This window comes from Phragmites australis, chromosome 13 (assembly GCF_958298935.1).
Source record: "Phragmites australis chromosome 13, lpPhrAust1.1, whole genome shotgun sequence".
NCBI classification, from domain to species: domain Eukaryota; kingdom Viridiplantae; phylum Streptophyta; class Magnoliopsida; order Poales; family Poaceae; genus Phragmites; species Phragmites australis.
In genome coordinates, this window is record NC_084933.1 from 1,569,637 (window position 1) to 1,592,717 (window position 23,081).

The 23,081-nt window shown below is 43.9% G+C and overlaps 1 protein-coding gene across 1 annotated transcript in view; it reads right to left on the reverse strand.

Annotated features, from left to right (window-relative positions):
* Positions 1–21,969, reverse strand: part of LOC133888354 (callose synthase 7-like) — a 64,390-nt gene extending 42,421 nt beyond the window's left edge. Inside the window, exons 1-12 of the mRNA XM_062328561.1 lie at positions 21,768–21,969; positions 21,360–21,460; positions 20,580–20,689; positions 20,394–20,478; positions 20,180–20,287; positions 19,929–20,069; positions 7,796–7,900; positions 7,574–7,665; positions 7,372–7,495; positions 3,910–4,041; positions 3,752–3,828; positions 3,535–3,625 (exon numbers count right to left, since the gene is read on the reverse strand). Of these exons, the coding sequence (XP_062184545.1) occupies positions 3,535–3,625; positions 3,752–3,828; positions 3,910–4,041; positions 7,372–7,495; positions 7,574–7,665; positions 7,796–7,900; positions 19,929–20,069; positions 20,180–20,287; positions 20,394–20,478; positions 20,580–20,689; positions 21,360–21,460; positions 21,768–21,969 (1,368 nt within the window). The remainder of the gene's footprint in view (positions 1–3,534; positions 3,626–3,751; positions 3,829–3,909; positions 4,042–7,371; positions 7,496–7,573; positions 7,666–7,795; positions 7,901–19,928; positions 20,070–20,179; positions 20,288–20,393; positions 20,479–20,579; positions 20,690–21,359; positions 21,461–21,767) is intronic.
* Positions 21,970–23,081: the final 1,112 nt, after the last annotated feature.

The window sequence follows — 23,081 nt, forward strand, 5'->3', positions numbered from 1 at the left end:
TCGAGCCATGGAAACTCATATGGATGTCCTGGGCTCTTCTCTATGATGACAAAGGCTAGAACAGACTTTCAATTGCCTTTCTTCATGGAAGTCTTCACTATTGCAGCTTGGCATATCTGGAAACAGCGAAATGGCTTAATATTCCAGAAAATTAGGCCTACTTTACAAGAATGGAGAAAAGCTTTTGAGGATGAAGTTAACCTTCAGCTCCATAGGGTCAACCACAACCTCAGATCTCCAATTTCACTATGGCTTAGCATGATTAACTAGCTTGTGTATCTTTTTTTATTTTGGTTGCTTGTTGCATGCCTTCTCCCCTACCTATTAACTATACAGTTCCCTTGTTCACCCCCCCCCCCCTTTATAATAATAAAATGCGCAGTAGGGGCCTCCCCTACTATATTTCCCCCCTCAAAAAGTCCTAGGCTCTGAAGCGGTGTCAATTTTTTCTCTAGCAGTCCACAATCGTTGTTGGACGGCGGATCGCTTAGCCCGTAGGGGACTGCAGCATCCAGAGCGTTGTCTGCTATGCGACCAGGAAGATGAATCTATTCAGCATATCCTGATCTCCTGCATTTTTTGGGGACAGGTATGGTTCTTCTTATTTAGGCGGTTTGGTCTCACTGACTTCTTGCCACAGCCTGAAGATACGGTGTTCAGTGATTGGTGGGTTAAGATAAATAAGAGGGTCGTAATCAAGGACTAGAGAGAATGCTAAAAGCGCGTGCACCACGACACAAGTGCAAAAAACATGGAGAAATACAAAAAGTCAAAAGTGATGCAAAGAGAGCCATGAGTGAAGCAAGGTGTCGAACCTATGACAATATGTACCAAAGGCTAGGTATAAAAGAAGGCGGAAAAGGCATCGATAAGATGACTGAATTCACGAGAGGAAGACGAGGGACTTAGACCAACTAAAAAGAATAAAGGATCAAACAAACCGACTCCTCGTGAGAGACGATGAGATCAAGAATGGATGGATGGAGATAGTACATTGACAACTTGTTCAATGGTGAGAATGAGAGCACTATGATTTAGGTGACTCTTATGATGCCACCAATAGGTGTTTCTGTTTGGAACATTTAGGAGTCAGAGGTCAAGGAGATTTGAAAAAGAAGAAAAATGCAAGGTGTTAGGCCCTGATAATATCCTATTGACGTGTGGAAATGCTTTAGAGAGAATAATCAAGCATCATCTAAGAAGAACAGCAAGCATTACAAGAAACAAATTTGGTTTTATGCCTGGGATGTTGACAACGGAAGCGATTTTCTTGAAATGATGGCTTGTGGAGGGATAGTGAGTAGAAGAAGAATATACACACTGTGTTCATTGACTTGCAGAAAGCGAATGGAATGAAAAAAAGAGCAAGGAAGGTTATGTGGTGGGAGCTAGAAAAACATGAGTCCCAACAAAGTACATTACTCTCGTCAAGGGTATGTATGATGACTTTGTGATTCATGTTCGAACATGTGATAGTGAGACTGATGACTTCCTCGTTAAGATAGGACTACATCAAGGGTCAACCTTCAGCCGTAGTTTTTGTTAAGGGTATAATAGTCAAAGGGTATTAGAGTAATCTCGTAATCCTAGGGTTGCCCTCATGTACATCTTTATGTAGTGTCCATTGGGTTTCAATGTATCCATCCATCATTTGTACAATCTATACAAAGTTAATAGGGCATCAGAGCTCTAGGTTTTGTGATCTGGTCTCCACCCTAGTTCTACGCTACGCAGCCCCAGGGAGAAGCTATCTCTACTCCCAGGGGCAACCTCATTGATCAACGTTGGAGCTCACGGCGAACACGGCTGGGCTACGGGTTGACGTCGGCGATGCGCGAGTGAAGCTAGCGATGGTGAGCGCTGGCTTGAAGCTTCGACTCTCACCGGAGATGGGGTTCTGGGTGCGCTAAGGGCACGGTGAGCTAGGCAAAAGGTGCGCAATGCCCTGAGGAGGCTATGGGGTCGCATATTTATACACAGGTGGCTTTGCTATCTCTTAATCGACTCGGATTTGAAAAGAGGAGACGGCGGTAGTCCAAACTCTATTCCGATGATTCAAATGAACTCGTCTTCCTATCTCTTGAGCAAAAGCTCGCGTATGGTCCTTAGATTCTTCCTTTTTTTTGATGCTTGGCTTATCTCTAGCTCAAGCGCGAGAATTTGATTGAGGTGCCGTGCGATTGGCAGTTGAGCTCGCGAGAATCTAACGTGGGCTTGAGCTTCCAGGGTCCACGGCGAATCTGTTTTGGCAGTTGGGCACGATCTTCGACTCGGACTCATGACGTCCACATGTGCGGCGGTCGGCTTCTGCTTCTGCCAAGTTGAGACGGAGAGGAGGGAAAAAGAGAGACCGATAGGCGGGCCCGGCGGGTCAGAGAGAAAAGAGAGGGGGAGACGGTTGGCTGGTCGAGCGGCCCAGGGAGGGATAGAGAGGAGAGGTGGGCTGGCCAGGTTGACTGAGGGGAAAACGGCCCAGAACACCTTTTCCTATTTACTTATTCCTTTTCTATTTCTATTTCCTTTCTCTCAAACAAATACTAGTATATACATGTACATATACTTGTACAGCATATACTCTTCTTGTATACATTATATTAGCTCATATAAACAATCAACAATCAATACACACACACACACATATATATATACTTTTATAAGAAAATATCCCTCGATGTATATATGTATTTATATAGCACCTATACTCTCATATATGCATCTATGCACATATATACACTTAGAGTTTTATTTTTGTTTTGCAAAAAAATTATTCTTTTTGTAAAAGTTTTTATTTTCTTGGTTTTTTAGAATTTGGGCTGTTACAACAGACTTTGGAATCGAAAGGTTTTAGACTTAATACGACTAAAGCCATGTATATGAGGTGCCACTTCAATGGTGTTACAGAGGACAATGATGTAAATCTAGATGAACAAATAATGCCTTAGAATGAAATCTTTGGTTATTTGGGATCGATGCTATAGAATGATGGCCATATTGATTGAGACATTAGCCATAGAATAAAAGCTGGTGGGTGAAATGACAGCAAGCTTCTATCATCGTGTGTGACAAAAAGGTACAGCAAAGGCTGAGAGGAAGGTTCTATAGGAAAACAATTAGGTCTACAATATTGTATCAGAATGTTGACCTAGTGAAAGAAAACATATCCAAAAGTTAAGGATCGAATTAGAAAAGATGATATATGTAATAGGGTAGGAGTGGCACCGATTGAAGAGAAGCTACTCCAACATCGCTTTAGGTGATTTGGGTTTATCCAATGGAGGCCTCCTGAAACACCGATGCATAACGGAGTCCTAAGGCGTATCGAAGATACAAGGAGGCAGGGATCGGCCAAACAGACATGGAAGGAACCATTTAGAAGAGACTTTAGGGCATGAAATGTATCCAAAGAATTAGCTTTTAAAATCCCTACAAACTGATTGTGTATCTTCTGATAGTCTGATGGAATATGTTGTAAAATCAAATAAAACACTTGCATTGCAGATCGAATATAGCCTATGCAAAGGATCAACTGATAACCTCTGTTTCATTTTTAGATTTCGTAGGAACCACAAAAAAATCGGCTGTCAGATCCATTGGCCATTTAAGCTGTTCGAAACATTTCTTCGACCTGGAAGTGTGAAGGTTTATGGACAAAAAAATTATCAGTTAGAAACTATCTTTTGACCAAATTTCTTTGCTCTTAGTGATATGTAAATCACAATATGTCAATAATGAACTAATAGGGACAACTTACCAAAAGTATTCGTTCAGGTCATCATAGTTTCTCCACTTTGAGTGGCTCGTTGTACCGCGTTTACTCATTGCAGCTTCCTTTTGCATCAAATGAAAATTTAAGAAATAAATACAGCCAAAGAACATGGGACACATAGCATATAACATCTGAGCACATACCTCCTGCATAACATTGAATATGGGTTGAATAATTAACTGTAGAAATACATCATCAATCCCCTCTCGTCGAAAGGATATGTCAAAAGAATCTTCCCTTCTGTTAGATATGATGCCATACAAATCTCTTGCCATCTAGATCATGAATTTAGTGTGACAAAGATTAATAAACAAGTTAGTGCATGTTCATGTCATGCCTACACTATTAGCATAGTAGTCTGTTTACGAGAAAAAAATGTTGCATTCAGATTCATTCTTTGAAATATATCTGAAAATGGTTTGTCAACAAATTTCAGAAAAATAAATCGAGCAGCAAAAAGATAATACCGTTTTATTTGTTAAGCTACTAGCACGTATGTGTCTTATTTTTTTAATATGAAGCTTGGTTAACATGTATAACCAGTGGCTTGAATGAAATTTAGGGTATTACAAGGGGAAGATAGACATTGATTGGTATGAGAGAACTAGAGGTGCTGAGAGATAGTAAATAGAGGCGAGAGATATATTTCTTGCTTGGCTAGTAATGGATATATGCTATCTTTTTTATAAGGATTGTTAGGAATAGCAATTTGTATTCACTGGAGGCCCTGGACCAGTATATATACACATGTATATGTGACAATATGCAAGAATCCCTATATAGCCTGGAGATATTACACAGAGCAATATATATATCGAACACCCTAATCAAACTTCTGGGGATCAACCACACTGAGTTTGAAGAGATAGAACATGTGCTAAGCTGTACTTTGTGCATTGGTAAAGAAATCAGCCAACTGAAGCTTGAAAGGAACATACTGAAGAGCAATCACCCCATCATGTACTTGTGTCCGTGTGTAAAAAGCATCAACACCAATATGCTTGGTGAGCTCACGCTTCACCGGATTCTAAACAATACTTATAGTACTTGTACTGTCTGAGTAAATAGGAGTAGATGCAATAGAAGAAACACCAAATTATCAAGTAACCATCATAACAAGTGAGCTCCGCTGTCAACAATGACATAGGTCGCAACTCAGCCTCTGCACTAAAACGAGAAAATGTGGTCTGCTTTTTAGTCTTCCCAGCAATGGGAGAACCACCAAGAAAAACACAGTAGGCAGAAATAGACCAGCGATCAGAAGGTTCACTGGCACAAGTAGTATCAGAATTAGCACGAAATTGTAACGAACTGAAGTGTGAAAAAAAAGACGACAAGAAATAATCACACGAAGATAGCGCGAAACATGCAAGAGATGACTATAGTGGAGCTGAGTAGAAGCAGAAACAAAATAACTGAGAGTATGCACTACATGAGAAATATCAGGACGAGTGACACCAAGGTAAACAAGACTCCTAACTAGATGACGGTAGCAGGTGGGATCCACAAGAAGCTCACCATAAGTGGACCGAAGCTGAAGATTAAGCTCAATGAGAGTCTCAACAGTGCACAACAGTGAGAGAAGCACGATGAAGATTCTGAATATACTTCTCTTGGGACATAAATAAGCCCTCAAAAGTAGAACAAATCTCAATCCCCAGAAAGTAGCGAAGAGGACCAAGATTGGTCATAAGAAACTGCTCATTGAGATGAGCCTTCACAAAAGCAATATACTCGGAATCATCTATTGTAATAATTATGTCATCAACATCCAAGAGAAAAAGAGTCCGACCACGAGAGAAAGTGTGAACAAAGAGCGCAAGATCATGAGTGCTAGCATAAAACCCAGTGGCAATGATCACAGAAGAAAATTGCTCAAACCAAGCTCAAGGGGCTTGCTCAAGATCATAGAGAGAGCGACGAAGACGATAAACCATACCCTCAGGAACAGAATACCCTGGCGGTGGGTGCATATAGACCTCCTCATACAACTCACCATTAAGAAATGCATTCTTGACATCAAGCTGGGAAATAGACCACTGACGCACAGAAGCAACTGCAAGAAGAGTGCGCTCAGTGGTCATGTGGACTACCGGAGAAAAAATCCCGTTATAGTCGCAACCATTCTCCTGCTGAAAACCACGAGCGACAAGACGAGTCTTATAGCTCTCAAGAGAACCAATAGAGCGGGTCTTGACCTTGTAGACCCATTTGCACGTGATAGGACAAACATGTGAGGAACAAGATCCCACGTGCGGGTGCGCTTAAGAGCAACAAGCTCCTCAGCCATCGCATACTGCCATTCCTGATGAACAACCACATCACAGTAAGACAGTTTAACAGGAATAGCACCAGCAACACCAAAGCGATCAAGAGGTCGAATCGAATAGCAATCACAAAGAGAATAGCGAGGAGAAGATGAAGGAACTAAATCGTCGGAAGTAGATGGCTCATCAGAAGGTGACAACAGCAGGATGTGAGATAGCATGAGAACGAGTGTAGTGGAAAGGAAAAAGGCAATAAAACCATAAGAATGTGGATCATGTGACGTGGAGGCCAAAGGCGTGGAAGGCACAGCAGGAGAAGGCACCAACAGTGCCTGGGGAAGAGAATATGAAACAGGAACAGGTGTGGCAGGAAAAGTGAGAAAGGAGCGAGGCTCGACCAAGGATGCTGAAGAAGTGGAAGAAGAGGTACTAGGATAGAAGGGATGACTCGTCAAAAGTAACATCCCAAGAAATACGCATCCGGCGAGCAGCAGGGTCCCAGCACCTACAACCTTTATACTCAACACTGTAACCAAGAAAGACACACTAAACAGATTGAGCAGTCAGTTTGGAACGATCATGGGAAGTGAGAAGAACGTAATAAACACAGCCAAAAAGAGTAGTCAGGAAGGCGTCCACATAGATGCTCAAAAGGAATCCCACCCTTAAGAGCAGATGAGGGTTGGATATTGACTAAGTATGTGGCAGTGAAGATCACCTCAGCCCAAAAATGAGGTGGAACATAAGAGGCAAGCATAATCGGGCGGTAATGAGTGAGTCGGGCGGCGCGCAGGGTCTAGCGTCAGACGGTTGTGGGCAACCCGAGCAGAACCGACGGTGATGGGCGAGCCGAGCAACACGTCAGGGCTGACGACAGGCAGACAAGGAGCACGGCGGCGGCGGCTGGCAAGGTAGAAGATGATGGGAGCCGGTAGATTGCGACCAGCAGTCGAAGAAATGGCAAACGGCGGCGAACACGTAGGCGCGCGTGACGTGGAGACGGCAACGAACGGTGAACAATACCCCACCGATCGAACCTACAATACCGTCGAGAGAAATCTATAGGGAAGAGTAGCCGATGGTGAAGAGGAAAGAAAAAAAATCTATGGTTTAAGGACAAGTTGTTGCGTTATGGAGAAGACCTAGCTCTGATACCATGTTAGAAATAACAAATTATATTCACTAAAGGCTATAACCTAGTATATATATACATATATAAGTGACAATATGTAAAGAACCCATTATAACATGGGGATATTCCACAAAGACGATATATATATGTAACATGTATAACAAATAGAGGCTACCTCAAATAAAAAAAATAAAATTATCACTTACATAATGGAAGATATAGCAAAGACACTCAGGCATAAAGCGAACATTAGAAGCTTCACCCCAAATCAACAAATACAACCCTATGTAAAGAATCTCTGGTTGCTGCGTGGAGCAGCCATGTGGAATTCTGTAATGTGAAAAAACAATTCGGTTAACAAGGTTGAAGACTTTGAGCACCAGATGTGCAAAAAACCTGTTACATTACTTGATGTTTGACTCCAACTGTAGATATTGGCACCAAGAGATGTAATTTTGGAAAATTTTCCTAGTCAAGGATGTCACGATATCACTATGTATCTGCAAGTCACATTAGAAGTCCATGAATCAGTTTGTGATCACACATTTATTGGAGCTCAAAATCATGCGCAAAGGAAGTTGAATTCATTCAAGTTTAGTGACATAAAAGGAAGTTTTAGAGAGGATCTACCACGTGATTCTGTATTTCACTTCTGCGGGTATTACCCCCTTTTCTCATATCAATATTTGCAAGTAGCAAAATCAAATGCTCCTTCTGATTCTCCACATTACTTTTCTGCAGTAATTAAACAAAACATAGATTTAAATGCTAAACAAATAACACCATAATCATAACTACTTTAGAACTAGAGCATGGTAGAGACTAAGAAAACAAATTTCCCAAGCAAATTTGCTTTGAATATAGTCGTGAAAAATGAGAAATATTGAGCACCGGTATTAGCCCTCCAACAGTAGTTCATGTAGGTTGTGCTGGTTCTCTTTGATGGACGTGGACTAGGATGAAATTTGAGATATAGCAAAATTTAAGATATAGAACATTAATCTGAAGTCTCGAACTATTTCGGATAACGTAGAGTGTTTTGAGGTGAGTATATAACATTAAGGGCATGTTTGGTTCCTTACCTAAGGTTGCCATGCCTAAGGTTAGGCGTGCCACAAGCTCTTAGGCAAGTATTTCGTTGTTTACTAAGCTTATGCTGCCAAAGTTTCTTTGGCAAACCTGGAAGCGCTTGCCACAATCATTATCGCCACAAGTGCGACAGGGCAAAAGAGCACCGCACTTCTTTGGCTCACCACAGCTCCAAATATTCTTTCCTCTTGCTTAAATCACTGTCTCCATGGCTTGGAGAGTTCCTTTAGGTTGTCTCTCCACGCAGTAGGGCCATGCGCGAACCGGCGGCATGCATGCTTGTGGTCGCTGCTACAGGGTACGGTGCACGCACTGGGGCAGCGCAGTCCTCGCTGTGGCGGCTAGTGCCAAGTTGCAGGGATCCCGAGAGACCCTTTTTTAGAGATTCAGCCGGGGGGATGATCCTGAGTATGTTCGTCGGAGAAATAAATAGGAGTGAATGCAACTGCCGGTGGTGGTGGAATGACCTAGTGCGAAAAGAAGTAAATGCACCGGAATTTAGACAGGTTCGGGCCGCGCGCGGGCGTAACACCCTACTCCTGTATGGATACTATAAATGCCCTGAGGAAGTCCCTCAAGGATGTTGCTGGTTACAAGAATGTTGGTCTATCCTAGAGCCTGGGGCTCTCTGTTCTTCGGCCTGTCTCGTGCTGCTCACTTCTCGGCCGTGTTTCTCTCGTGCTGTGTTCTTGTCTATGCTTGTACGTCCTCTCTTTTTTCCATACCCTTTCCGGGTGCATTCAGCTGCTTTCTTCTGTGCCGTCGGCTGCTCTAAATACCCGCCGGCAGCAACGTGCCCCGAACGGGAGAGAGGGGGCGCGAGTTCCGAGACACCATAAATAGAAAGGGCGTCATCATTTCCTCTGGGCGAAGTGACCAGGGGTGGAAAATGCGGCACACGCCCGGTCATCCATCACCATAAATGGCCTGACAACGGACGCCATGGAGAGGGCCCACCGGACAGCCGCAGAGCGGCTCGGTGTGCCCTCCCTGTCTTGTTCCCCTGCCACAGCAGCGCGGCAGACGGAACGCCTCGGCCTTCACGACGTTATCCTGAGACAGGCCGGATGGCACGGGACGGGACCCGTGCAATTAATAACCCCACGCCTCTCTGCCAGAACGTGGCAGGAACTAACGCTAAGCGCGGCAGGAGCAGTTGGAGGTGAGCTGCCTCGGGCCTTTGACTGGCTGACACCTCATCGGTGGGCCTCTCGGGGGCCTCTGCCAGGGGGCTTTCTGGGTCGTCGGGGTACCGAGAGCTCGGGGTACTGTTCATCTCCCCGAGCACTCTCTCCCGAGAATGCCCTTTCTTGTCCTCGGGGGACCGAGTGCTCGGGGGTACTGTATGCAGCCCCGAGCACTCTCTCCCGGAACTTTCTTCGGGGAATCCTCGGGATACTTGGGTGCCCAGGGGCCACCGCTGACAGCCCCTGGCACACTTCTTCCGGTGCTTAGCTCTCCTGATCGTCGGGGAACTAGGGTGCTCGGGGGTCACCGTACACCTTCCCGAGCACTTTCTTCCCGGTACTTAGATTTCGTGGATCATCGGGGAACTGGGGTACTCGGGGGCCACCGACTGCGGCCCCGAACGCCCTCTCCCGGGACTTGATCTTTTCTCACCTTACGGGAGAGACTCCGCAGGATGGCGCCATGTGGCGGATGGCTGACCTGGCCTCAGGATTCGGGGACCCCCAGTTCCTGATACACCGACAATATACAACCAAGAATACCAAATGTTTGTGTAAGGCCCCAGAGAGTCTTTGGATGCAATGTTTGCTCGCTTTGATGAGATTGTTAGCAATCTTCGATCAACTGGTGTTTTGCCCTATTCTGACCACGAGAAAGCGATCAAGCTTCTCTATGCTCTTGACTGTAGCATATGGGAAGTGAAGATCTCGAGCATTGAAGAGTCTCCAAGTTACGACACGTTGACTTGTGATGAGCTCTTCAGCAAGCTCAAGTCCACCGAGATAGCCAAGGTGGCTCGAATCGGTCTCGGAAACCCCCTGTCTCGAAACATGGCGTCGGTTTCTGGATCTGGTGGTGGCAATCAGTCTGCAACTGGCTTTTCTTGTGCTAACACTTCATCGAGTGGATTTGCTTTGTCTTCCTTGGTTTCTGTTACAGAGGAGCAGGTGGACGCGCTGGATGATGAGGACCTTGCGCCGATTGTGAAGAAGTTCACCCGTTTCTACAACAACCGCAGAGACCGGAGGAGGGGTGGTTCTCGTGCCTGCTTTGAGTGTGGTGACACTACCCACTTCAAGGCGGACTGCTGCAAGCTCAAGAAGAGGGAGGACGGTGACCACGACTACAACAAGCACAAGAAGAAGAATAAGAAGCCCTTCTTCAAGAAGAACCGCGATAAGATGGCCAAGAAGGGGGCCAAGGTGGCTTCTAGGGCGTTTGTGGCAGCTCTCAACGACATCGACACTTCTTCTAGCGAGGAGGATAGCTCGGAGGAGGATGAACCACAAGCAAAGAACAAGAAGAAGGTCAGATGTTGAGGAGTGTGAGAGTTGCCTGATTGTCATGGCTGAACTTGCTGAGCTTCGTAATGTGCATACTCAAGTCGCCAGTCGGCTTGAGAGTGCCGAGAAGAAGCTCCTTGAGGAGGAGTCTAGGTCTACTCTCTTAGATGCTTGTATAAATTGCCCTTTGCTTCCAAATGATGTTGATCTGAAAGACAAGCGCCTAAAGGAGCTAGAGTCTAGATTAGAGAGTGCTGGGAGTTCTAAGGATGTGCAGCCGAATTGTTACACCTGCACCATCTTTCAAGACAAACTCAGCTGGGTTAGAGGGCAAGTTCAAAAGATTCTGACTGAGAATGAGTATCTCCTTTCTCTGGTGGAGAAGTGTCCAGAGGGCAAAGGGAAAATGAATTTGATCTGAGCCAAGACCAAGATGTGTTCTGACAAGGCAGGTTTAGCTCTTGGTTGGGTTTTGAGAGAGTGGCTTACAATGGAGAGAGTAAGACTGTGTTCACCACACCTACTACCCTAGATGCTGAGAAGTCCAAAATCAATACCACACCACAACCCATCAAAAAACCAATTCCACAACCCACAAAGAAGAAGCCCGCACCACAACCCAAGAGAGCTCCACAACCCAAGATGAGAGGGCCTGTAAGAGAGCCCCGAGTGACCGACAATCGAGTTTCTAAGAGACGCTACCACTGCACCTACTGCCTGAGAGATGGTCACTTGGTTGGGTTTTATTTTTGCCGTAGGAGAGATGAGCGGCGTGAGTGGGAATGGAGCACCCGGGACATGTACCGCTCCTCTGTTGGTGTACATGAGTCTTTTTCTCACTTTCACTCATGAGTCCCTAGCGTTTTTCAGTCTTTTCCTAAAGGTGTTGCCCGGCGTGGATTTTACCATGACTAATATAGTTTTGGTCCACGTGTAAGAGGCTTTGAGTCCCAGCGCTTTGACGGACCACGTTTTCCCCATCGTGGTACTCACCCCTAGCGTGTTAGTGTTGAGTTACCTACTGTTTCTGCTTCAGGGCGGATAACCCAGTACTAGATTCCTAGGAGGTTTTTGACTAACCTCAGTACTAAGCCATCCACCTTCTATTCTTCTCATGTGTAAGAGGCAGGCGGAGCCCTGGAGAACAAGTGGCTCATCAACTCCGGTTGTTCGCGCCACATGATCGGAGATTCATCATGGTTCTCCAGTCTTACCCTCGTGAAGCGACACGAGTACATCACATTCGGGGATGATCGGAAAGGAAGGGTGAAAGCTAAAGGTATGATAAAGGTGAATGAGAGTTTCACTCTTAAAGATGTGGCTTTGGTGGAGTATCTGGGATACAATCTTCTCTCTGTATCTCAGTTGCTAGATGAAGACTTGGAAGTGCGTTTCAAACGCAATACTTCTCGAGTTCTTGATTCTTCTGGCGCTTTGATTTGCAAGATTTTTTGAGTTGGGAGAGTTTTTGGAGCTGATTTTTTGAGTCTTCTAGTTCTTCTCGGTGTTTACTTGCTCAACCTTCTTCTGAGCTTTGGATGTGACATAGGAGACTAGGGCATATGAGTTTTGATTTGCTTACTCGTTTAAGTGCCCTAGGCTTGATCTGAGGATTACCCAAGCTCAAGTTTGAGAAGAACCTTGTGTGTGCTCCTTGTCGGCATGGCAAGATGGTTGCCGCTCCTCACCCACCAGTCAATCTGGTGATGACTGAACGACCGGAAGAACTTCTCTATATGGACATTGTTGGTCCTTCTCGGGTTCGTTCGGCGGGTGGGAAGTGGTATGTTCTTGTCATTGTTAATGATTTCTCTCGCTACTCTTGGGTCTTCTTTTTTTGAGCAAGGATGAAGTGTTTTCACACTTTCGAAGCTTAGCTTTGAGATTGTTCACAGATTTCCTGGTGCATTGAAAGCAATTCGCAATGATAATGGCACTGAGTTCAAGAACTATCTCTTTGATGCTTTCTTCCTTGAACATGGCATTGAACATCAATTCTTTGCCCCACGTGTTCCTCAGCAGAATGACGTGGTTGAGAGAAAGAACAGGACTTTGGTGGAGATGGCTAGGACGATGGTCGATGAGCATAGGACTCTCAGGAAATTTTGGGCTGAGGCCATTAGCACAGCGTGCTACATCTCTAATCGGATTTTCTTACGCTCGATCTTAAATTTGACTTCTTATGAGTTGCGCTTTGGGAGAAAGCCGAAGGTTTCACATTTAAGAGTTTCCGGTTGTTGTTGCTTCATCCTAAAGTGTGACAATCTTGACAAGTTTGAGTCGCGTTATTCCGATGGTATTTTCTTAGGGTATTCTCTTCATGGTCATTCTTACAGGGTTTATAATCTTAACACTAACACCATCATGGAATCCTGTTATGTGACTTTTGATGAATCAACCCCCTGTGCTAATTCTGCCTTTGAGTATGCAAGTGATCAGGAGATGAGCGAGAGCATCTTTGTAGATGGCGATCTTCCAGCTTTCGGATGACGAGGATGATCCACTACTTCCCTCGACCACACCTGCTCCAGGGCTTGCTCCTGCTTCTTCTACTCCAGCAGAGGGTCCTGCAGCCTCTACTTCCACTTCGGCTGCTCTCGAGCCTGCACCCGCACAGGTTGAGAGGGAGTTCACCTCTAGGCATGAGGCCCCTCAACACATTCAGCGGCGACACCCTCCACACATGATGACGACACCCTCCACACTTGATGATCGGAGATCTTGAGAAGAGGGTAGTGAGGTCCAAGTTTACTTCTAATGCTCATTTTACTGATTCTGCATTCGTTGCTTCTTTTGAGCCCAATGATGTTGGACATGCTTTATCTGATTCGAGTTGGGTCAATGCCATGCATGAAGAGCTTGAAAACTTTGAGAGAAACCAAGTCTGGGTCCTTGTAGAGCCACCCCTAATGTTCACACCATAGGCACCAAATGGGTTTTCAAAAACAAACAGGGGGAGGATGGGTCTGTAGTGAGAAACAAGGCTAGACTAGTAGCTCAGGGTTTCACTCAGGTAGAGGGGATAGACTTTAGAGAAACCTTTGCACTAGTAGCTAGACTAGAAGCCATTAGAATCCTTCTTGCATTTGCGGCATCCCGAGGTTTTAAGTTGTATCAAATGGATGTTAAGAGTGCTTTTCTAAATGACTTCATAGAGGAAGAGGTCTATATCAAGCAACCCCCAGGCTTTGAGCACCGCAAATACCCACATAGAGTATACAAGCTTCAGAAAGCTTTGTATGGGCTTAAGCAAGCACCTAGAGCTTGGTATGATAGGCTTAGGTCTTTCTTATTAGGGCATGGGTATGTGATGGAATCAGCTGATAAAACTTTGTTCACTCTTAGGCATGGCAATGATTTCTTATTTGTCCAGATTTACGTGAATGATATCATTTTTTGTGGCTCTTCTAATGCACTTGTGGCCAAGTTTGCAGAAACTATGAGTAGGGAATTCGAGATGTCGATGATGGGTAAGCTCAACTTCTTCCTTGGGCTGCAAATTAAGCAATGCAAGCAAGGTACATTCGTCCACCAGACGAAGTACACCAAGGATTTACTGAAGAAGTTCGACATGAGCGATGCAAAGCCATTGGCGTCACCGATGGCTACCTCAACAGTGCTTGATCCGGATGAAGATGGTGAGGAGGTGGACCAGCGGAAGTACAGGAGCATGATTGGCTCCCTTCTGTACCTGACGGCGACAAGATCCGACATCCACTTCGCCGTCTGCTTGTGTGCTCGCTTCCAGGCTTTACCGATGACGTCTCACCGCCAAGCGGTGAAGCGCATTCTAAGGTATCTCAAGCACACTCTCAAGTTTGGGCTTTGGTTTTCTGTTTCCTCTTCGCTTTCTCTTCGAGGTTTTTCGGATGAGAATTTTGCTGGTTGTAGAATTGACAGGAAGAGTACCTCTGGTACTTGTCATTTCTTGGGTACTTCTCTTGTGTGTTGATCTTCTCGCAAGCAGTCTAGCGTTGCGCAGTCTACTGCTGAAGTTGAATATGTAGCTGCTGCTAGCTGTTGGTCACAGATTTTGTGGATGGTTGCTACCTTGAGGGATTTTGGGTTAAATTTTAAGAGTGTGCCACTTTTGTGTGACAACACCAGTGCTATAAGCTTAGCCAATAACCCAGTTCAACACTCCAGAACCATACACATAAATGTGAGGGAACAACAACTGGAAACGGTTGCTAATACCCCGTAGGCTGAGGAGCAAAAGGAGAAATCCGCCCAAGGAGGGGCCCTATTGATTAGGAATCTCGATCAGAAACCACCAGGCCATGTCTCCCGATTTCCACTTTCTGAGAAACCATAATGAGAAGAGAGACATTGAGTTGAGCTACATAGATACCCGACACTAGCTAGCCGATATCTTTACCAAGCCTCTAGATGCAACAAAGTTTGCCTTTCTGAGGGAAGAGCTTGGTGTGTCATCCCTATGGCATTGTGTGAGGGGGAGTTGCCTTTGTACATACCCTATCTTACTTTTATTGCATTTGGATTGCATAGCATTTTGTAATATAATCATGTTAGCAAGCTTCACTTATATGTTCTTTGTATTTTCTTGTACTAGTTGTGAATTTGTGCTAAGTGTAGTGGATATATAATAATTTATGCAAACTTAGTCTCTTACTGAAACATGGCATAAAATCTGTTGAGCAAACTTGTCTTTTCTAAAGAATAAACTTGAAATATGAACATGATCTCTTGTCACCCTTGAGTATTTGATTTAGCTTAATCAGTTCTTAAATTAGGGCTAGTTCTGTGAAAAGCTTGTGCTAGGCGGCTTTGTTCAGTTCAGCAAATTGGAGGTCTTTGACCTTTGTCTATGTAAATATTTAGCCCATGATTAACCCTTGGGAGAGCATATACTCTTTTGTGTCGCAAAGGCATAACTTGTTTTGGTTTTGTGAAAAATTGCACAAAATTGCACATTTTGAAATTCTATGTTGAGTTAATAAAATGAATAATCAAGTTTTGAGCTAAAATTGAATCCAATACGGTGGCTTAAGGCTTCATATGGTTTGCCAAAGAAGTGAACCTATGGTTGCTTAAAACTCACTTGAGGATAGTTAAATGATCAATGAGAAAGTTAACTTGTGCTTTTTAATGTGCTAAGAATATTTTTTTTTCATATTGTCAAACTAAGGCTTGGATTGTTATGTAGGTGTTTGTATAGCCTGTCGGGTTGAACTTGATTGCCTAGTTTGAACTTGACATAACACTAGTTTCTCTAATCTTTGCACTGATCATGAAACTGTGGATGCTTTTATGGTGACATCTTTTGGATAATTAAACAACATGATCAAAACTTGTTTTACTCCCGATGCTTGTGTCATGAACTCTCTTCGAGACTTTGTACGCCTTTGAGTTATATTGTTTACTTATCATAGTTCTTTGACATCTCTAGTTCTTACAAGTGCTTTGTGATCTATATGTGAAACTTTGTATTTCTTGCATTTTATTTGCACATCTTTTGCATAGTTTGTTATCCTTGATGTTTTCATTGCCAAAGGGGAAGAAAATATGCCTAAAAGATATTATGCTCAAATATTCAACAAGAGATGTGTTTTGGGTTTTTGAGTTTTTCTTGCTTTTTTGAGGTTTTTTTGGCCGTGTTAACCGCTCTTAGGGCTTTTACAACCTTTCTTATGCCAAGTGATATATTTTGCTCTTTTTCGAGTTTTTGTTCACTTGGATGAGCTTATCTTGTTTTAATTTCTTCAAACCAAAATCTTTGTGCTTTGAGAGTTGTCAATGCACTCATCAAGGGGGAGATTAAGAAACCAAGTCGTAATGTGCATTGGTTTTCTTGTTATGAGTGATTGATATTGGCATTTATTTGGTTTGATAATCTTCGGTTTTGCATGAGCTTTGATATGATTCGAATTGATTTGAGATTTCATTTGAGCATATTGATTATGGACTACTTGGAATTGGAGTTAGAGATATATGTTTGCTTGTCTCATGGTGTGTGATGGATGCAACTTGGCGATCGACGGCGGGATAACCGGGGCCAAGCGGAGTGCTTGCTGCCAGATGATCAAGGAGGCCGGACGGAGTCAAGTGTGATCCTAGCTGAACACGTGGAGGTCAAGCAAAGCATTGAAGGCAGATGGAGACGGCGTGTTGACAAAGTCAAGCGAAGGGGATGCCGGTGCAAGTGACAAGGTGGCCCGAGGAATCGGGAGTGGAAGAGACTTACCGGCGGTCAGGATCGCATGACGGAGTACACGTGTAGACATCGAAGCGCTTGCTTAAGATGTAAGCAAAGCAGTGAGTCACGCTTTGAGAAGCATGCAAACGGTTTCGCGGTTTGGCCTCAAAACTGTGGGAGGACTGGAGGAGTATGTGGCACCATCGTGAACCTTCCGTCGAGGCAAAGCTAAGTCGTGAAGACGCCGCGGTCGTCCGATGAATGGAGAAGAAAATAGACCAAAATACCATCGGTGGTAGGTAGGAGTGCACTACAAGAGAGGGGTATTTTGAAAAAAAACTAGGAAACTTAAGGGTCAAGTTTCCTAGGCCTATAAAAAGAGGGGTATGGCTAGAGAGAGCTTTGAACCAGCCACTTGAGCCCCCTTGTGCCTCCAATTTAAGAGCCTTAGAGCTAGGATTTTAGAGGAGAGAAGGATGAGTCCTTAGCCTATATAATAGGTGAGAGTTTTGAGAGATAAATCTTTGTAATCCGCCTAAAATAGGGCTGACCTCTTTGAGTAATTTATTTTATGTTTTTGCATATGCTTGAATTCCCCTCCTTCTAGTTTCCCTCTATTGGTTCCCTTGCAAGTTCGCAAGTTTTTCGGTTTTTAGTTTTGATTTTCGTTTTGATTTTTGGGCTGAAATTTCAGCACCTTGTGAGATCATTCTTCTTGTTGCTAGAGGCATAAAAACTCACATACGAGTGTATGCTCATGGGTCTTGAGTACCATTGCCTCTAGATCATCAACTTGGAGAAGTTCCTTACCCGAAGATCTTTTCTTTGAGCTGTAGTTTTTCACCTTTGCAGGGTTGTTTTTCTTGATGCTAGTGGCTTAAACACTCACATACTCATGTATTTGAGCGGGTCTTGAGTCCCCTTGCCACTAGACTATCATCTTGGAAGATAACCTTGTTCGGTGTCTATCTTATCTAGTTTCTTTGAAAATTGCGAGTTTTTGTGCACAAAGACACATGAAATGGTCTTGAATGGAACCTATAGTTCATATTCCATCTGTGGAGTCATGTTGCCATGAAAGTAGTCTTCTTGATTTGTCTCTCTAATTCTTTTGCTTCCGCTTGAGCATTTTGAGGTACGTTGGGTGAGAAATAGGAAAAAACCATCTATTTCGAAAGAAATTTGTTGATGCGTATATTCACCCCCCTCTAGTCACCATTCTCGTTCCTACATATGCTCACCAGAAGGTTCATTGTGCTGTCCAAATTAACAAGGCTCAGCACAAGGTAGTCGTTTGTGCGTCAATAAAATCCTTGCTTCTGTGGATGTCGACTTCTTTTTTAGTTTTTAGATGCAGAACCCAAATACCTTCTTATCTCTCAAGTGGAAGAGATTCAATTAGAGTGTTCTTGCGAGTTGCTTTAATTTTCCCTATCTGGTGTTCTTTGCTTGAAGAGACAGTACATCACCACAGTAGGTGCCTGTTTCACTAATTGGTAGTCCTATATTTGATGAGTGGTTAATTGTTAGTCCTAAATTAGTCTGACCTGCAAAGTAAACCGAACTATAGTCAGTTGCTAACTGCTTTTGGGAACTAGCTAGTATGTCATCTTCAAAACTGCTATTTACTAGCACAGGGTACTCGGGTGAACGAGATCTGAATCTTGGTATTATTACATCTATGCATTTGTGATTTTGCTATACACCCAGACCTCATGAGCTATTATTCCATATAATCACTTCTTAAACCGAGAGAGGATAATCTCACCATTCAATGGAATTAGGTGATCATAACCACTTTTGGTGGCAAACCAAACATCCACCGTAAACTTTTGCCAAAAATTTGTCGTAATTATCCAAACAGGCACTGTATGAAATTTGCCACATCTAACATTAGTTATGACTAAAAACCAAACAGATTGTTTTTGCTACAAATTTAGACGAGCCATAAGTATGACTAACACTAGTCGTGGCAAGTTTATTTGTGAACCAAACAGATCCTAATTGTAGCAAGCGAGGACCAAGCTTTTAGAGAGAATTTAACTTTTTACCATACTTAAGAATAGCACCTCATCAAATTGCATCCTACCGAAGAGAGACGACTTCTTATTCTTGTACCTCTTTCACCGCTAAACCAGGGGCACCAGTGTCATTTGGCTCTAGTTCTTATCCTACTCCTTTTTCTCTTGGCTGACTTCCCCATACAACATCGTTGTCGATGGACCTCCCACGTCATCCTGGGCCGAATGCGTGCACCACGACGGGCCTAAACCAACCTGCCGCCCTACCTCCCATGCCTCTCTATCCACTGTAGCTAAAGGAAGCCACTCGGTTCCTTGCCATAAGATCATCGCCAACCATATTCCTTTCATTTCGTTCCCTTCCCGATTCACTTTCCTGTTCCCATTTCATTTATTTTCTCTCATCTCCAACATCTTCCCTTCGAGGGGAATTATGAAGGGAAAGAAGAGAGAATCCCGTCCTGAAAGGAATGATCTTGAAAAATTCCTTCGTGACGGGAACCGTGAAGGAAAACCGTTGAAGCGCTGAAGAAAACGAAAATCCCATCGTAAAGGGATTCTGGATCCTAAAGGGAAACCGTTGTAGATGGTATAAGAACTCCGCGAAGAGCGCCCCTACAAGGAAGCCATTCTAGTGGGGTGCTCAGCCAACGTTGTGTGCATCAGCAAGAAGCCGCTCCTCCTGCTGTACTATCCTCAAGCCAACGCCACCCAGGTAGAGAAACGTCTTGGTCTATTCGTCCCATCTCCTCTGCTACCCGAAAAATGACTCAAGGAGGAAGAAAGAGAGGGGTAGAAGAGTCCTTATCGAAGTCTTCTCTCTCCAATGGCATTTTCCGCAGTCATGCAATTAAGAAGACTTCTCTCTCCATAATTGGTTTTGAGAATAAAATTCTAAAAGATAGAAATAAATAATTAAGAAGATGGAAAATTAAAAGGCTTCAGATCATGCTGTCATGCAAAAATTTGGATCATGTAAGGTAATAGATTAAAGGTCTAGAAATTGAAATTTAGGTATTAATTACCTGAAATCCAAAAGTTTGCCAGAGCCAATCAAACAAATCGCCAACAATAGGTCCATCCATCTCTTCAGACGCAGAAGTTGGGTGAGTCCTTGGCTTAGGAAGGTTGTCTATATTGCGAAGAAGCTCCACTGCTGCTTTAATCTACAATTTTCACACAACACAAGAAAATCATTCGTACTATTTGTGGCATTCACGAAATACATGTACTAGTATTTATGAAATCACACCAAATGAAATTTAAAGCAGATGACCTCAGGAATTTCCATTACTGGCTGTGTTGGGTTAGAAATATTAAGGGGTAGAATGTTGTATGGAAATGAAGCTTTGTCCTTTCCAAGACCTTTAGCATACTCATCAGACTGCAAAACAATTGCTTTAGCTTACAGGTTATCATATTTAATGGTTTACAGAAACTTAAAGAAGACATACTAGCTCGCAAATAGGTGTAATTGATGATTGTAGAACCTCAGGGTCATATCTTTTAGGTGTCACAGCTTTTAGCACATCCAATAGAACGGACGCAATCTCGTAGTGTCTGGCCATCTCCTCCCTAAGTCATTAAAATAATAATAAGTGAACATAGCTTAATCCTTCAGGATGAGCATTTGTACAAAATGATTGCTAATGCAGTGTAACGATGGTCAGTCTTACGGGTTTTTTTTAAGATCCTCTGGACGATATTTGCTTTTATACTCCTCATAGAACCTCATAATCTCTTTTGAATCAGTTGATGCAAGCTTGCGCTCTATCTTTGGCTCATCCTGTCAAATAACAAACGTCAACCATGCGGAGGCACACGTGGTAAAAGCGAGCTGGAGCAGTTAACAACCTGAGGCTCTTTTACTCTGAATCATGAAGAACCTACAAATACTCTAGAGTTTTATATTAATCTTCTACACATTGTATTATTAAAAGAACGAAATTATACTCGCAATGTTTTGCCAGAAACTAACAGACTCCTTGGTTTCTTCATGAATCATTAAAGGCCAAGCAGAATGGACATATTGTCTCAGCTAGTATCAAGACAAGCTATCACCGATAAGTGATAACTAACTGCATAGAAAAACAGGACACCTGGTTAGGGCCAGTTTTAGAGATTGTCATGTGCACATTACGGCCCCGCCAACTGACATGACAGCAACACTAGCTTCGAGCCCTCTGACCATATGGTAAAACTGTAAAAGCAGTTGGCAAAATATTCTAGGGGCCGCTGAAACCAGGGTTTTTGGTGCTGTATGTCTTCAATAGGGTCAATAATTTGAGCAAGGTAATCACTATGAGAAAGTGACCTTTCGCAATCTTCAATATTATTCCTACTTGGCCAGTTCAACTGATCATGACAACAAGATAAATATGATTCTCAGTTTATTGAGTCAATAAGCATATAGTTTAGTTATGGCATTGACTGTTGAGCATCCAAAGTATGTATACCTTTTCCAGCCTGTGTATAAGATACGTTTTGAATTGCCGAACTCCACGTCCAGTTGAGTTTGGATCCAAAGTGTGCGCCCGTTGGAACGCCAAGAACCGGCCTTGCTCAGCAAGCACCAAAAACCACGAGTCACAACAAGAAGTCACGTGGAAAACAGAGGTACAGAGGATGTAAACAAGCACAAGTTTTTTCCACTCTTTTTTGGCTATGTTTTAGCAAAACGATAGATATAAGTTATAACTGCATGAACGATAAAAAATATATATAATTATGTGTTCATGTACCCTTTGGGGCTGCCATTTGATTTACTAGATGCGAATGTATGCGCATCCCAAGCCTCAGAATATTCATGTTGAAGCTAGGCACTAGGTGGTTAGCGCAAGGTCAAAGAAGAAAAATGTACGCACAGAGGTACGCGACGCGGTGGTTAGTATCCTCAATCTCTTTGGCGGCGCTGAGGATGGGGCCGATGTCCTGCTTGAGCGACGAGGGCACGCGCTCAGTCTCATCCATAGAGGTCTCCCCGCCCTCCTCCCCAGGGAGCCAATCCGGCGGCATGGTGAGCGCCCGCGAGAGCCACTGCAACTCCCCGCCGCTCGTCGCGGCCATGGCTCCCCAAACGGCGTTGCTGCGGCGGTCGAGCAGTGGGAGCCGGCTGTGGCAACGGCGGTGGGCGGTGAGGAAGAGAGCGGAGGGGGCCAAGGCATCATCTTAAGTGAGGGCAAGGGAGAGAGAGGCGGTGAGAGTGCGCTTTTTCGCTTTATGGCTGGCCAGGGCTGGCGGCAACGGGGCCGGGGCCGGGTGATGCGGATTAGGGTGGCCGGCGGGGGAAGCAACAAGGAATTTGGGATTCCGGTAGAGGAAGAAGGCTGTATTTGGCACAGCTTTTGTTAGCAGATTTTGGAGGATTATATAGAAGTTTTGTTAAACAGTAGTATTTTGTAGCGGATTAATAATAACTGGATTTTAAGAATGAAATGTAAAATTTGGAGAAGCAAAATCTATTTCCCACATAATTTATTAAGAAACGGATTATGTAAAGCACGAACGGTAACAAGTGGACCCACCACGTGTTGGGCCAGGCCGAAGTTCTTTAGGGTCTTTTGTTTTTATATGGCCTCTTCGTCTTTTGAGCTTTTCTTCTGAACAAAAAAAAAAGTATCGACAGGTCATTTTTTACCACTCAATCCGCATGCCTCGTCGAGATTGCGGAGCACGAATGTTGTGTCAACAGGTGCCCATCTTTTTTTAATGAATAGGTAGGAGATCTACCTATTATATTAAATAAGAAAGAGAGATGGAGACCAATGAAGATACAAATGAAAAGAACAAAAACAGAGATATTAAATAAGAAAGAGAGATGGAGACCAATGAAGATACAAATGAAAAGAACAAAAACAGAGCGGCTGCTTTACACAACGAAGCTACAACGGCTTAATATGAGCGAGATGTTTCGCCCCCCCCCCCCCCCCCGGCCTCGCCCAGACTCTAAACTCCTCTTTCATCTTGTCAACCGTCGCGGCCGCAGTGGAAGCCTTGTGGCTGAAAATTTATATGTTCGCTTATTCCACAGGATCCAGGTAACAAGCATCAAAATGGATTTCACAGCTTCTTTTAGGGTGCCAATGGACTCGGCGATGGCGGACCACCAAGCGTGCATCGACTGCGCGATGGAGTCCCATACCCATCTGCTCAGCGAAGATATGAAGCGTCATCTCGTG